The 15939-nt window shown below is 42.9% G+C and overlaps 1 protein-coding gene across 1 annotated transcript in view; it reads right to left on the reverse strand.

The window, feature by feature from the left end:
* The window catches only part of LOC120056919 (double C2-like domain-containing protein beta), a 182149-nt gene that overhangs the window by 93013 nt on the left and 73197 nt on the right, over positions 1-15939 (reverse strand). Inside the window, exon 4 of the mRNA XM_039005203.1 lies at positions 9222-9301. Coding sequence (XP_038861131.1) covers positions 9222-9301 — 80 coding nt within the window. The remainder of the gene's footprint in view (positions 1-9221; positions 9302-15939) is intronic.

Here is a 15939-nt window from a genome sequence, read left to right on the forward strand (position 1 = left end):
TTCAGTCCGCCATTACCTTTACGTTACCTTTACGTCCGCCGTCCTACGTCCTACCTAGCTAGTGCGCTCAGGCTATTATGTAACAGGCAATCAAAATTGCCTGTTACATAGACAGGGGTATTGTCAAACATGCCATAGAATTGGAGAACACCAGAGGGAGATAATTTGAATACAGCACGCATATAAGAGGTCCTAAGGAGCTGCCTTGTGGGACACCACAGTATACAGAATGAGGTTCAGAATAGGCACCATTTGTGATTGTAAACTTTCTGTTGACAAGATAGAACTGTAAGCATCTTAATGAGGTGTAATCAAATCCATAGTGACGCAATTTAATCAACAAGGTCAAAAGCAGCACTAAAATCAAGAAGCTGCACACCCAGAAGATTACATTGGTCATGTGACCAGAGCCATTGATCTGCTAAATCAACCAGAGCTGTTGCAGTCAAGTGATCCTTACGGTATGCATGCTGGTAGGCTGTGATCATTTTATTTTGTTCTATATACAGTTGTGGTCAAAAGTTGAGAGTGACACAAATATACATTTTCACAAAGTCTGCTGCCTCAGTTTGTATGATGGCAATTTGCATATACTCTAGAATGTTATGAAGAGTGATCAGATGAATTGCAATTAATTGCAAAGTCCCTCTTTGCCATGCAAATGAACTGAATCCCCGAAAAACATTTCCACTGCATTTCAGCCCTGCCACAAAAGGACCAGCTGACATCATGTCAGTGATTCTCTCGTTAACACAGGTGTGAGTGTTGACGAGGACAAGGCTGGAGATCACTATGTCATGCTGATTGAGTTTGAATAACAGACTGGAAGCTTCAAAAGGAGGGTGGTTTTTGGAATCATTCTTCTTCCTCTGTCAACCATGGTTACCTGCAAGGAAACACGTGCCGTCATCATTGCTTTGCACAAAAAGGGCTTCACAGGTAAGGATATTGCTGCCAGTAAGATTGCACCTAAATCAACCATTTATCGGATCATGAAGAACTTCAAGGAGAGCGGTTCAATTGTTGTAAAGAAGGCTTCAGGGCGCCCAAGAAAGTCCAGCAAGTGCCAGGACCGTCTCCTAATGTCGATTCAGCTGCGGGATCGGGGCACCACCAGTACAGAGCTTGCTCAGGAATGGCAGCAGGCAGGTGTGAGTGCATCTGCACGCACAGTGAGGCGAATGCTTTTGGAGGATGGCCTGGTGTCAAGAAGGGCAGCAAAGAAGCCACTTCTCTCCAGGAAAAATATCAGGGACAGACTGATATTCTGCAAAAGGTACAGTGATTGGACTGCTGAGGACTGGGGTAAAGTCATTTTCTCTGACGAATCTCCTTTCCGATTGTTTGGGGCATCTGGAAAAAAGCTTGTACGGAGAAGACAAGGTGAGCGCTACTATCAGTCCTGTGTCATGCCAACAGTAAAGCATCCTGAGACCATTCATGTGTGGGGTTGCTTCTCAGCTAAGGGAGTGGGCTCACTCACAATTTTGCCTAAGAACACAGCCATGAATAAAGAATGGTACCAAAACATCCTCCGAGAGCAACTTCTCCCAACCATCCAGGAACAGTTGTGACAAACAATGCCTTTTCCAGCATGATGGAGCACCTTGCCATAAGGCAAAAGTGATAACTAAGTGGCTTGGGGGAAAAAAATATATATTTTGGGTCCATGGCCAGGAAACTCCCCAGACCGTAATCCCATTGAGAACTTGTGGTCAATCCTCAAGAGGCGGGTGGACAAACAAAAACCCACAAATTCTGACAAACCCCAAGCATTGATTATGCAAGAATGGGCAGCCATCAGTCAGGATGTGGCCCAGAAGTTAATTGACAGCATGCCAGGGCAGATTGCAGAGGTCTTGAAAAAGAAGGGTCAACACTGCAAATATTGACTCTTTGCATCAACTTCATGTAATTGTCAATAAAAGCCTTTGACACTTTTGAAATGCTTGTAATTATACTTCAGTATTCCATAGTAACATCTGACAAAAATATCTAAAGACACTGAAGCAGCAAACTTTGTGAAAATGTTTATTTGTGTCATTCTCAAAACTTTTGGCCACGACTGTACACCTATATACAGTTACTGACAATTGCTTCTAAAATATTACTAAATGATGACAGTAGACTAGTCTACGGTTTGATAAAAGGTTATGTTTTGCCTTTTGGAATTGGACACAATTTTGCATGATTCCATTCATTAGGAAACTTTAATTCCTTAAAAAAATATGCCTAATTGCAGCTGCAATATATGGTGCTGCTAGTCAAAGAAGTTTATTGTCAATGAGATCAAGCCCAGGTGACTTGTCCTCAGGTAAGCACATTAATGCTTTGAGCACTTCATCAGTTGATACCTGTGGTAATGTGAAACTGCAGGCTTTTGATGATTTTGTCAATAGAATAAACAATGTCCCTTTCATTGACAGGATGACTCATATTCTGCCTGTGACTGTTCACCTTATTATCAAAATAATCTGCAAAACGATTAGTAATGTCAATAGGTTTTGTTTTATATCCTCATTTACTTCCACAGTAGATTGATAGTATGTGCTGGATGTGCCCAGGAGGCCTTTTACAGTATTCCAGACTGATGTGGGATTGTTTTTGCAGTCAGTGAAAGCTAATTTTGTACAAAATAATAATACATTCTGATGATTCAGTTACACAGCATAGTTCCGCGGGTTTCCTGTACAACATTATATCAGATTCAAATTATGAGTTAATAGCATGACTCTTTGCCTCATATCGCTGTGTAAAAACCACACATAGCTCATTGTCTATCCATGGGGATGGGCTGACCTTCACAGTTTTTCTATTATTATTTGGGCATGGCGATCAACCGTCCTTGCAAAATGTTGTGAAACATTCTACTGCATGATTTATGTTGTCTTCAAGGTAGACCAATTCCCAAGGCAAATCATTTAAGTCATCAAGAAAATGTTTACAGTTCCAGTGCCTTGGAAAGTATTCAGACCCCTTGACTCTTTCCACATTTTGTTACATTACAGTCTTATTCTAAAATGGATTAACAAAAGAAAAATCCTTAGCAATTTACACACACAATACCCCATAATGACAAAGCGAAAACTGGTTACTAGAAATGTTTGCAAATTGACATAAGTATTCAGACCCTTTGCTATGAGACTCGAAATTGAGCTCAGGTGCATCCTGCTTCCATTGATCATCCTTGAGATGTTTCTACAACTTGATTGGAGTCCACCTGTGGTAAATTCAATTGATTGGACATGATTTGGAAAGGCACACACCTGTAAGGTCCCACAGTTGACAGTGCATGTCAGAGCAAAAACCAAGCCATTAGGTCAAATGGCTCTGAGACAGGATTGTGTCATGGTACATATCTGGGGAAGGGTACCAAAACATTTCTGCAGCATTGCCTTCCCTAAGAAGAAAGTGGCCTCAATCATTCTTAAATGGAAGAAGTTTGGAACCACACATACTCTTCTTTCTGAAAGCTGTCCGCCCAGCCAAACTGATCAATTGGGGGAGAAGGGCCTTGGTCAGGGAGGTGACCAAGAACCCAATGGTCACTGACAGAGCACCTCTGTGGATATGGGAAAACCTTCCAGAAGGACAACTATCTCTGCAGCACTACACCAGCACTCCTCAGTAAAAGGCACATGGCAGCCCGCTTGGAGTTTGCCAAAAGGCACCTAATGACTCTCAGACCATGAGAAACAAGATTCTGTGGTCTGATGAAACCAAGATTGAACTCTTTGGCCTGAATGCCAAGCGTCAAGTCTGGAGAAAACCTGGCACCATCCCTAAAGTGAAGTACTGTGGTGGCAGCATCATGCTGTGGGGATGTTTTTCAGCAGCAGGTACTGGGAGACTAGTCAGGATCGAGGCAAAGCTGAACGGTGCAAAGTATAGAGATCCTTGATGAAAACCTGCTCCAGAGCACTCAGGACCTCAGACTGGGGTGAAGGTTCACCTGCCAACAGGACAACGACTAAGCACACAGCCAAGACAACAAAGGAGTGGCTTCGGGCCAAGTCTCTGAATGTCTTTGAGTGGCCCAGCCAGAGCCCGGACTTGAACCGGATCGAACATCTCTGGAGAGACCTGAAAGTAGCTGTGCAACAACACTCCCCATCCAATCTAATAGAGGTTGAGAGGATCTGCAAAGAATGGGAAAACTCCCCAAATACAGGTGTGTCAAGCTTGTACCGTCATATCCAAGAAGATTCGAGGCTGAAATCGCTGCCAAAGGTGGTTCAACAAAGTATTGAGTAAAGGGTCTGAATACTTAACCCTACTTATGTATATTATATTTATAAATTAGCAAAAATGTATAAAAACCTGTTTTTGCTTTGTTATTATGGAGTATTGTGTGTAGATTGATGAGGGGAAAAAAACAATTTAATCAATTTTAGAATAAGGCTGTAACCTAACAACTTGTGGAAAAAGTCAAGGGGTCTGAATACTTTCCAAAGGCACTATACCATTCTTATAGCTCCTTTTACCACAATTTTGGGGTGGCTTTTTTGGGACCGTTGCTTTATTAGTTATTGCAATACTACTATGATCGATCCAGCCCAAAGGTACAGATTTAGCCTTTGTACTTTTTTCTATATTACTGCAAAATATCAAATCAATACATGTTTCTGTTTGGTGGCCAAACCTGTTTCTGGATGATCTTCTGGTGGCATTAACCATTTGCATTAGATTTACACTGTCAGTGAATCTGGCAATCCTGGATTTGCTGCCATCATTCTTGTCCTTCCAATTAATATAAAAATCTCAGAGAATGTATAACTCTTTATTTTCAGAGGCATGGTCACATACTGTATATCATCCAGGTAAGATACATTTGAACATGGTTGCCTGTACACACACCCCACCAAAATTGGTGGTTGAAATGTTAAATGAACCTGTAGCCATAGTACTTCTATTCATCGCTCAGTTTAAACGGTAAGTGAATCTGTATATATATTGCAACACCACCACCTTGTCTGTTCCGGTCCTTTCTAATAATAGTATAACCACTGACGCTGACCTGTCCATCAGTAGTACAATTTTCCAGATGGGTTTCTGTGATTGCTAGAACATGCACATTGTTTTTATGTACCAAGTCAGACTTCATTGATTTTATTAGGAAGGCTACACATGTTTAAATGGGCGATATGCACTCCTTTCTTTGATAATTGCAAATCAACAGAATGCGAAATTCTTGTAGATGCAGTCATTGTGTTTTTAGTGGAATGTGGGATTCAGAAGTCATGGCAAAGAGGGAATGAACTAAAAACAGCCAGGGGATCATTTTTGTGTCTCGGAACAGCTGGCCATTTATGTACATTTTGTCTACAACCGGTTGCTCCGGCCCCTGTGTTCTTTCATGACAGAATATAGTACTTGCTTATGTCATGGGGAAAGTGGTCATTCATCCCATAGTTAGTTCCTTTTCATTCTCTGTCCCTGCTTTTGACCATTTCATTCTGTTTTGAAATGTTCAAAGCACACAATAATTGTGCGAGGTCTGCCTCAAAGATTTCCCCATTCTATGCACCCTAGAGAAGGTGATTTTCTCCACCACATCGGGGGGCAGTTTCATCTTTTTCGTCATAAATTCCTTCACACTATACTCTGGTTTGATATTATCTGTCTCAGAAATACCAGAAAAGAATAGATTGTACACCAAGCAGTGACTCCTTCAGCTTTCTGATCTCTCGATAAATTGTCTCAACTGCATTCTGAATGTTATATACGGTACCTTTGAAATATTCATTCTCCTTCTTCAGTTTGTCTATTTCCTTTTGGCTGAACTCCAAACAGGCTATCAGTTCTGAGACGCTCTGTTGGATGGTCTCTAGCATCTCCAATTCCTCACATTCTTTTGTCGAAAGACTCCAGCACATCCCTGGCACCGTCCATGGCCTCCATGCTGAAAGACTCTTTAACTGGTGTGGTCAAACGAAGAAGGCCGGAGCCGTGACTTTTTGCGCGGTGGGCATATGACGGAGCTAGCTCGGATGTTGCCTTTGCCATGTTTCATGTCCGACAGGGCCTGGTAGTGGCGGTCTATAAAGCTTTCTAGCTCCTGGGTTGACTCTGACACTTCCAGTTTTTGGTTTAAAACATTCCCTACTACACAGTGTATCCTTGTGGATGGCAACATATGTTCATAGATACATCTATATTACTTAGATTGAGCAAACAAGTGTATTTTGCACAGCGAGAGAGCCAGTAGTACTATCGGCCAAGATCCACTAGGTAGCGATGCTTAGCCTATCTACGCTAGCTTCGTCCAGAGTGGCTCGTCATGCTTGATGGTTCAGTCTAAATAAAACAGGTGATGGATCAAACAATGTAATGAAGTGCACTAGATAGGGAATAGGCCTCTGCTCTCTATCTTGAGAATTCTTTGTTTTGCATTATTAAAAGAAAAAAAACGTTTTCTGTACTCTGTGTTCTTGGCAGAAATGCATCAATCCTGTAGTTATTTATTGACCATGCATGTCTTGAGTGTCTATTGAGGCATGGTCTTTACTTTAACATATGAATCCATGCCAGGGAAAAACACCCATCAATGTCTTCTTCTGGGAATTAAAGAAAACATTTAAAGGAACTCCAGTTCTCGACTCCATTCAACTGCTTATCTTACCAGTCTTTTTTAGTGTGTTAACTATTGCACTAAAGATAGATGTCAAAATGTACGTGAAGCAGGTATTTAGTCTGTCACAAGTAAGAAGAAATTTCCCCACCACCAAAGAAAAAAAGCTGAGTTTTAAAAGGCTCTGCTGCTGCATTTGAGTGTTTTTGTGTTTTTGGCATACATTCCAGTTATGTTAAGCGATGACAAGCACCCTAATGGGACCGAATACTCTTCAAACCCTCAAAACCTTGCAGAAATCCCAACAGTGAAAAAAATACAAATGTGTTTTTTTGTGTTCTGGTGAAGACCGCCCTAAAAAGTGAGGCCATCCACAAGCCCAGAGGGAGCCTCTCTAGCACTCTCTCTCCCAGTGAGTCTCTCTCTGATGCTAGCCCAGCCGCTGCTCCAAGGCTTGGAGGAAGCCAAAGGAGTCGCCTGGAGCTCCCTGGACTGGGGCTTCGCTAGTCCACTGCCAGGTACCAGAGCAGAGGAAGCCTGCTGCCTACTATGACACCTGGGGTTTCATGTAGAGCCTTGCACTGACTGTGACAGCTGGCACAGCTGAAATCCCAGAGGAAGTCACTAACCAAAGGCCTAATCTGGCATCTCAGATTGGCATGTTTGGTAGGGAGAAACTGGGGTGAAAGAGGGAGGTACTGCTTGAACTTAAAACCACAGATTTTCGTTTTCCATTGCAAAAAAAAATTATACAGTGTGCCCTGCTGAACATGACCCCAGTGTGTTACCCCTGTGACTTAAATTCTTTCCTTGGGAATAGAAGGGGTTATTCTCAGATCTGCCAGCTGGTTCTCTGAGGAGAAAAGGGTATGTGGAAGAGGGCAAAGTAAGTGTCTGACCTGACTCTCCTTGTCTGGCATTCCCCCCCAAGCCAGCCAATGTGGATCTGGCTGGGTAAATTGGACCTACTTATCCTGAAAAGACAATTACGAGCAAGGTGGAAAAGGAAAATGGTCACTTCAACTTCGAATGGAGAGGGAAAAGATAGCAGAGGCTCTGTAACTTTTTCTCCACCTTGTTGATTTGGATAGAGATGCTGTTTGTTTGGGTTGGAAAGCATGCAGTCTTCAGTAAATAATCCTGGTTTCAGACATTCCTCTTGAGCCACTGCATTCAGATCCTGTCTGGCCTATTGCAGACCAAGCCATGATACAATAGCATGCAGTAGGTCACAGGAAATCCATTTGAGATCATTAACTAGTAAATGTCACACAATTTGGGTGAGCAACAGAGGGGAAGAGATATCTGACATCTCTACAGATGTTTCCTGCTTTGTTCTAGAGCCCAGTGAATGAGCTACTGAAACCTAAAAGTAATCTTCAAGAGGAAGCAGCGATTATTTAAACAAAACACAGTGAGGGAGACATGAAGAGATTTCCCTTCATGGGGGGGATTTGAGTGTGTGTGGATTTGAATGTGTGCGTGTGCATGCACATGTGTTTTTGTGTGGGTTTGAGTGTGTGCGTAAGCAAGTGCATGCATGTGTGTGTTTTCCTTTGTGTGTTTGTGGGTGTGTGTGTTTGTGAGGGCTTGAGCCTGTGCATGCACATGTGTTTTTGTGTGCGTGTGTTGACCTGTGTGTGTACTGCAGAGCTGCTGTAAGGACAGACTAAAAGCTTCGTCTGGATCCAGAGTAAAGTGGACAGCAACAGATGCTACCAGCAGCTTGTTGTCAGGGGAAATACCCTTCACATGACCACGGAGTGGCAAGAAGCAGAGAACACACATACACACCGATAGAGCCAAAACAAGCTGCCAGTGATCCCCCTGCGAGCCTCTGGTACATGTTTAGCTATGAGCCTGGAGTGTGTGTGTGTGTGTGTGTGTGTGTGTGTGTGTGTGTGTGTGTGTGTGTGTGTGTGTGTGTGTGTGTGTGTGTGTGTGTGTGTGTGTGTGTGTGTGTGTGTGCGTGTGTGTGTGCGTGTGTGTGTGTGTGTGTGTGTGTGTGTGTGTGTTTGAGACAGAGAAAGGCTATCAACCACCTTGATCCAAATATAACCATGTAGCATCATGGATGTCCGTGGAGCCTACTTTATGTTACCATTCTAGAAATCTGAAATAGGAAAAGAGAGAGCTGCTGAACTCTAAAAGTCCTCTTCATCTTTTATCTGAAATAGGGGGGAAATGATGGTACCATTTACAGGCTGGGTTTAAAGCAGGATAAATTGCAAACGTCTGACTATTTAACAAGAAACATACCATTTATTCCCTGTCATTATGCAAAGTTAGTTAGAGACCAGCTACCTACTATATTGCCATGTATGGATCGAAATATGTACTGCTATTGAGCCCCGGACCTAGGTACTTAAATGGAATTGCTGCAGTGACTACCAAGCAATACAAATGTGAGTATCAATACTACGCCTGCTATTTCGACAAAGCATTACGACAAGGATATAGTTTAAACTTGACAACAGCTTAATAGCACAGATTGGTAATGAATTAACAACTGATATAACTAATTAACCTATGAGATGTTGATCCATGCTTGGGGTGGTTCTGGTTGTGTGTGTGTGTGTTTTACATTGGTTAACCCTAAACCATGGAAACAATTTCCCGTTGAATGACAAACATCATCATGGATGCTCACCTTGGCTTTGTTGATGGTACAGTGCAAAGCGTTGTTTTCCTGGTCATACAGTAAACTGAAGTCCAGGGTCCCCAACGTAGCTTTAGGAGAGAGAGAGAGAGAACATTTTTTATCAGATATCAGAGCAGAGATGGCTTCAACTACATGCTACACACTATGGAAGAGAGAGAGAGAGGAGACTACAACTGAAATCAGACGACAGAGTGGAGATGCTGCTTGCTTCAACTGCTTGCTTCGAACACACCACAACTGTGTTTAACCTCACTTTCATATAGGCCTGTCTGCCAATATAGAGTAGAAAATATTTCATGCCTGATCTACTCCATAGGGTCCATCTGGAGTATAAACTCTTCCAAATGTTTCATTAACTACATGATCATACAAAATAATCCTTTCATTAGCCCTATAAAGGCCTGTTCCACAGCATGGCCCAACACCTGAAACAGCATTACATTGTGCCACTTCCTGTCAGAGAGACCGTTAGTCCAAGACCTTGATACCGCCTGTGTTTGTCTTCTCGCTGGCATCTGGAGGATGCATTAATTCAATAAACATTGAGGCACGTTTGCCCATGGAGGTTGTGTGTGTGCGTGATGCTACGTAGAAAGGCAACAGAGGACACCCGAGGGATTAAACCAGGTTTGTTTTCGATTATCGAGATAGGTGCCCGGGCCGTGACTTCAATTTCTAATAAATGTATGAGATGCTGGGGGAACGGCATTCAGCGGAGGCTTGTGCTCTTTTTTTCCTGCGGAATTGCCTCTCAAATTTGTTTTTCTTTCTACTGTCCCTTCATCACCCCCACCAACAATTTTCTGCCCCTTCGTTGCCTCGTAGCACGTAGCTTGTATCAAATCCATTACGCCATGTCGTGTCATTATTTCTGTTCTCTAAAAAGGAACATATCCCTGCAGGCAGCATTTTCCCAGCAGCAATCACGCAGAGAGGGAGCAAAAATTGGCAGGTAATAAAGCCATTACGCAAAATTCAGGGAGGCATGCAACTGTATGGATCTGGCCGATACAGGAGGAGCATCTATTCCTATCTATTCAATGGCTAAACATGTATCTCTCTCTCTAACTAAAAGTGCTCTGTGCTTTTGGTTTTCGTATTGCAAAGCTATCAATTGGTTTCTTCAAAGGATTGAAAATCCTGGGGCAAAAACATGTTTCCATACTATAACGCACCGTCTGTATTCTATTGCAGGGGAAATACAGTAAGCCAATACATACAGTATGGCCGGAGCCACAGGTTGTCTCGCCACAGCATGGCTTTCAGCTGTCTGATGACCGTTTGGTCTCTCAGGTCATTAGATGTGTTAGTACCTCAATGTTCTGCAGTTTTATGTGTTTCACATCCATGGATGGGCTTTCCTGGTACATATAACTGTAAGGGTGGAGTACCTACTGCTCTAGTTTGGCAGCTTGTGTTATGTCACTTGCAACCTCAACACTGCAAAGTGGTGTAGCAGCAACCTACAAACAGGAAGAGAAGGAGCACAGTAACCTACAGACCAACTAACAAACAACGAATGACATCACAGGAAGAGAAGAAGGAGCACAGTAACCTACAGACCAACAAACAAACAACGAATAACATCACAGGAAGAGAAGAAGCAGCACAGTAACCTACAGACCAACAACCAACAGGAAGTCTCTCAATGTGCATGCAGATACAGCCATTCAAAAACATAAGACAGCTGATCGAATCCATGTCAGCAGAAAGTTCACTGCAACAAAGCATTGAAAGGCTCATTGGAATAATGTTAAGAAAATAATTTCCGCCACATAAATTACAACTCTGGCTGTGGGGACAGCCGCTAATTAATGGAAATGCCAATAATACAAAGCGCGGGCCGTTTGGAGCCGGATAAGAGGAGTCATTTTAATTGAACACAGTCTAATTCATCATCAGCACTGACTGGCAGCAGCCTTGGCTTGGTGCAGCCATCCATCCCCATCTTACACAGCATTTTTCTTTGATTCCATAAACGGTGGCCAACGTTTAGGCCTGCCGCTTTGTGATTAACCTTAGAGTGCCGACCTACTCTACAGTGCCATAGAAAACTTTGAATCTTTCTCCCCGTTGTGCATATTAGAAAGCACTTTGTGGGTGCATTAGTGGGCTAGGAGAGCCAGGCTATCGCCTCGTCTTTCTTTTGTCGGGGCACTCAGTGGCTGCCGAGAGAGAGATGTACGTGTGTGTTCAAGTTTGTTTATTTGTCATATATACAGTAGATGGAGTACATGCTCCCTTGCAGGTTCACCACATGACAATGCAACAACTATAGGAAAGTAAGTTAAGAATAACAATAAAAGCTCAATTAATAAAAATAGGACACAAATTGCCTTTCTCTCAGAGAGAAAGAGAGGAAGAAAGAGAGAGAGATGGCACTAGCCGCCTAATTCCGCTGGTGTGTGTTAGTCGTGCCTGATGAGACGAAAGCTTCATTAAAAGCTTTTGGGGCGACGCGCAACATTAAATCCCTTCCCCGCGCATTTCCTGGTGACGCACAGATCGAGGCTTCTCAAAGGTTACCTACATTTGGAAGCACATTAAGAGACGGTGTCAGAGAGCCCATCAAGCAAATGAGCACTCCTCTCCTGTCGGCCAAAAACAGCAACAGCAGACGAAGTGCTTCATTATGTGGTTGACAAAAGGGCCACCATTGTTCAGGCGCGGCCACATTGGGGCCTCTGAGTGCTTAATCAAAGCTCATCTAGTTCAATTAAAATGAATAAAATCTTAATTAAGGCTGTGGGTATCGCCTAAATGGGCCTCTTCACTGGGCCTAAGCGTCTGGACAAGTCCTCCTCGATCGTCACTAAACACAACCCCATTACCATAATCATATTTCCATTGTGCCCCACAGAAGTCAGGTGGTAAACACAACCCGGTTATCTCCATGGTGATCGAGGAGGGCAAGAAAAAAAGAGAAAAGAAACAGGCCTCTTGTTGTTGTTGGTGGCGAACGGATCGCAGGAATCCTAGGACATGCCGGCGGGCGTCACTGGAAAACTAATCAGAAAATGTCAAAGCCATAAAGGCTCAAAGAGAGAAAGGAAATGTTTGGATTCGAGTAGCCAGGGTGCAGGGAAGAGCAAGATTATACCTGACCCAGAATCCTTTAGTCCACTCCTGGGGTCGGTGGCATTATCAAATGCAGAAAATGATTCCTAGCCTTGACAGAAACCACAATCGTACCGCTCTGCGCTGCATATCAAATGGGTGACTAAGGCTTAAAGTGAATGAAACTCTGGAAATCAGGATGTGATACTGTACGGTTGGAGGCAATAATAACGCTAATAGACCTGTGCTGTCTGATGTGAAAGTAAGACAGTGTCATTAATGCAAGATGTAAAGAGTATGTCTGGGCACTCAAGGTACAATAGTGTAAATCATTGTCTTATAGACAACATAAACAAATAGAATGGCAACAGTATTTTCAGTACATTCGGAAAGTATTCACACCCCTTCCATTTTTCCACATTTTGTTATGTTACAGCCTTATTCTAAAATGGATTAAATAATACAAATTCCTCAATCTACAAACAATAACCCATAATGACAAAGTGAAAACAGGTCTAAAAAAATAAACCTTATTTACATAAGTATTCAGACCCTTTGTTATGAGAATCGAAATTGAGGTCATGTGCACTCTTCTTCCATTGCTCATCCTTGAGATGTTTCTACAACTTGATTGGAGTCCACCTGTGGTAAATCCAAATGATTGGACATGATTTGGAAAGTCACACACCTGTCTATATAGGGTCCCACAACTGACAGTGTATGTCAGAGCAAAAACCATGAGGGTGAAGGAATTGTCCGTAGAGCTCTGAGACAGGACTGTGTCGAAGCACAGATCTGGGGAAGGGAACAAAACAATTTCTGCAGCATTGAAGGTCCCCAAGAACACAGTAGCGTCCGTCATTCTTAAATGGAAGAAGTTTGGAACCACCAAGACTCTTCCTAGAGCGGGCCGCCTGGCCAAACTGAGCAATCGGGGAGAAAGGCCTTGGTCAGGGAGTTGACCAAGAACCCAATGGTCACTCTGACAGAGCTCCAGAGTTCCTCTCTGGAGATGGGAGAACCTTCCAGAAAGACAACCATCTCTGCAGTACTCCACCAATCAGGCCTTTATGGTAGAGTGGCCAGACGAAAATCACTCCTCAGTAAAAGGTACATGACAGCCCGCTTGGAGTTTGCCAAAAGGCACCTAAAGGACTCTCAGACAATGAGGCACAATATTCTGTGTTCTGATGTAACCAAGACCAAGAACTCTTTGGCCTGAATGCCAAGCGTCATGTCTGGAGGAAACCTGGCACCATCCCTACGGTGAAGCACGGGGGTGGCAGCATCATGCTGTGGGGATGTTTTTCAGTGGCAGGGACTGGGAGACTAGTCAGGGTCGAGGGAAAGATGAACGGAGAAAAGTACAGAGATCCTTGATGAAAACCTGCTCCAGAGTGCTCAGGACCTACGACTGGGGCGAAGGATCACCTGCCAACAGGACAACAACCCTAAGCACACAGCTAAGACAATGCAGGAGTGGCTTCGGGACAAGTCTCTGAATGTCCTTGAGTGGCTCAGCCAGAGCTCAGACTTGAACCTGAACATCTCTGGAGACCTGAAATAGCTGTGCAGCAACGCTCCCCATCCAACCTGACAGAGCTTGGGAGGATCTACAGAGAAGAATGGGAGAAACTCCCCAAATACTGGTGTGCCAAGCTCGTAGCGTCATACCCAAGAAGACTGGAGGCTGTAATCGCTGCCAAAGGTGCTTCAACAAAATACTGAGTAAAGGGTTTAAATACTTATGTACAGTTGAAGTTGAACGTTTACACACACTTAGGTTGGAGTCATTAAAACTCGTTTTTCAACCACTCCACAAATGTCTTGTTAACAAACTATAGTTTTGGCAAGTCGGCAAGGACATCTACTTTGTGCATGACAAGTAATTTTTCCAACAATTGTTTACAGACAGATTATTTGACTGTATCACAATTCCAGTGGGTCATAAGTTTACATAAACTAAGTTGACTGTGCCAGTAAACAGCTTGGAAAATTCCAGAAAATGATGTGATGGCTTTAGAAGCTTCTGATAGGCTAATTTACATAATTTGAGTCAATTGCAGGTGTACCCGTGGATGTATTTCAAGGCCTACCTTCAAACTCAGTGCCTCTTTGCTTGACATCATGGGAATATCAAAAGAAATCAGCCAAGACCTCAGGAAAAAAATTGGAGACCTCCACAAGTCTGGTTCACCATTGGGAGCAATTTCCAAACGCCTTAAGGTACCACGTTCATCTGTACAAACAATAGTACGCAAGTATAAATACCATGGGACCACGCAGCCGTCATACCGCTCAAGAAGGAGACGCGTTCTGTCTCCTAGAGATGAACGTAGAGATGAACGTGCAAATCAAATCCCTTGTGAAGATGCTGGAGGAAACAGGTTCAAAAAAGTATCAATTTCCACAGTAAAACGAGTACTATATCGACGTAACCTGAAAGGCCGCTCAGCAAGGAAGAAGCTACTGCTCCAAAACTGCCATAAAAAAGCCAGACTACGGTTTGCAACTGTACATGGGGACAAAGATCGTTGTTTTTGGAGAAATGTCCTCTGGTCTGATGAAACAAAAATAGAACTGTTTGGCCATAATGACCATCGTTATGTTTGGAGGAAAGGGGGGAGGCTTGAAAGCCGAAAAACACAATCTCAACCGTGAAGCACGGGGTTGGCAGCATCATGTTGTGGGTGTGCTTTGCTGCAGGATAGACTGTGGCACTTCACAAAATAGATGGCATCATGAGGTAGGAAAATTATGTGGATATATTGAAGCAACATCTCAAGACATCAGTCAGGATGTTAAAGCTTGGTCGCAAATGGGTCTTCCAAATGGACAATGAACCCAAGCATTCTTCCAAAGTTGTGGCAAAATGGCTTAAGGACAACAAAGTCAAGGTATTGGAGTGGCCAAAAACCTGATCTCAATCCTATAGAACATTTGTGGGCAGAACTGAAAAAGCGTGTGCGAGCAAGGAGGTCTACAAACCTGACTCAGTTACACCAGCTTTGTCAGGTGGAAATCGGCCAAAATTCACTCAATTCATTCAACTTATTGTGGGAAGTTTGTGGAAGGCTACCCGAAACGTTTGACCCAAGTTAAACAATTGAAAGGCAACGCTACCAAATACCAATTGAGTGTATGTAAACTTCTGACCCACTGGGAATGTGATGAAAGAAACAAAAGCTAAAATAAATCATTCTCTCAACTATTATTCTGACATTTCACATTCTTAAAAAAGTAGTGATCCGAACTGACCTAAGACAGGGAATTTTTACTCGGATTAAATGTCAGGAATTGTGAAAAACGGAGTTTAAATGTATTCGGCGAAGGTGTATGTAAACCTCCGACTTCAACTGTAAATGTAATATTTAAGTTTTTTATTTTTAATACATTTGCAAAAATTTATGAAAAGCTGTTTTTGCTTTGCCATCATGGGATATTGTGTGTAGATTGATGAGGGGAAAAATAATTTAATTAATTTGAGAATAAGGCTGTAATGTAACAAAATGTGGAAAAAGTCAAGGGGTACGAATACTTTCCGAATGCACTTTATATCTATCAATCACAGTGAGCTCCAAAGGTATTGGGACAGTGATTATCCATAATCATGGTAGCATCCACAATGTTCTGGGACACTGTAAAGTTC

This window comes from Salvelinus namaycush, chromosome 12 (genome assembly GCF_016432855.1).
Source record: "Salvelinus namaycush isolate Seneca chromosome 12, SaNama_1.0, whole genome shotgun sequence".
Lineage (NCBI taxonomy): Eukaryota > Metazoa > Chordata > Actinopteri > Salmoniformes > Salmonidae > Salvelinus > Salvelinus namaycush.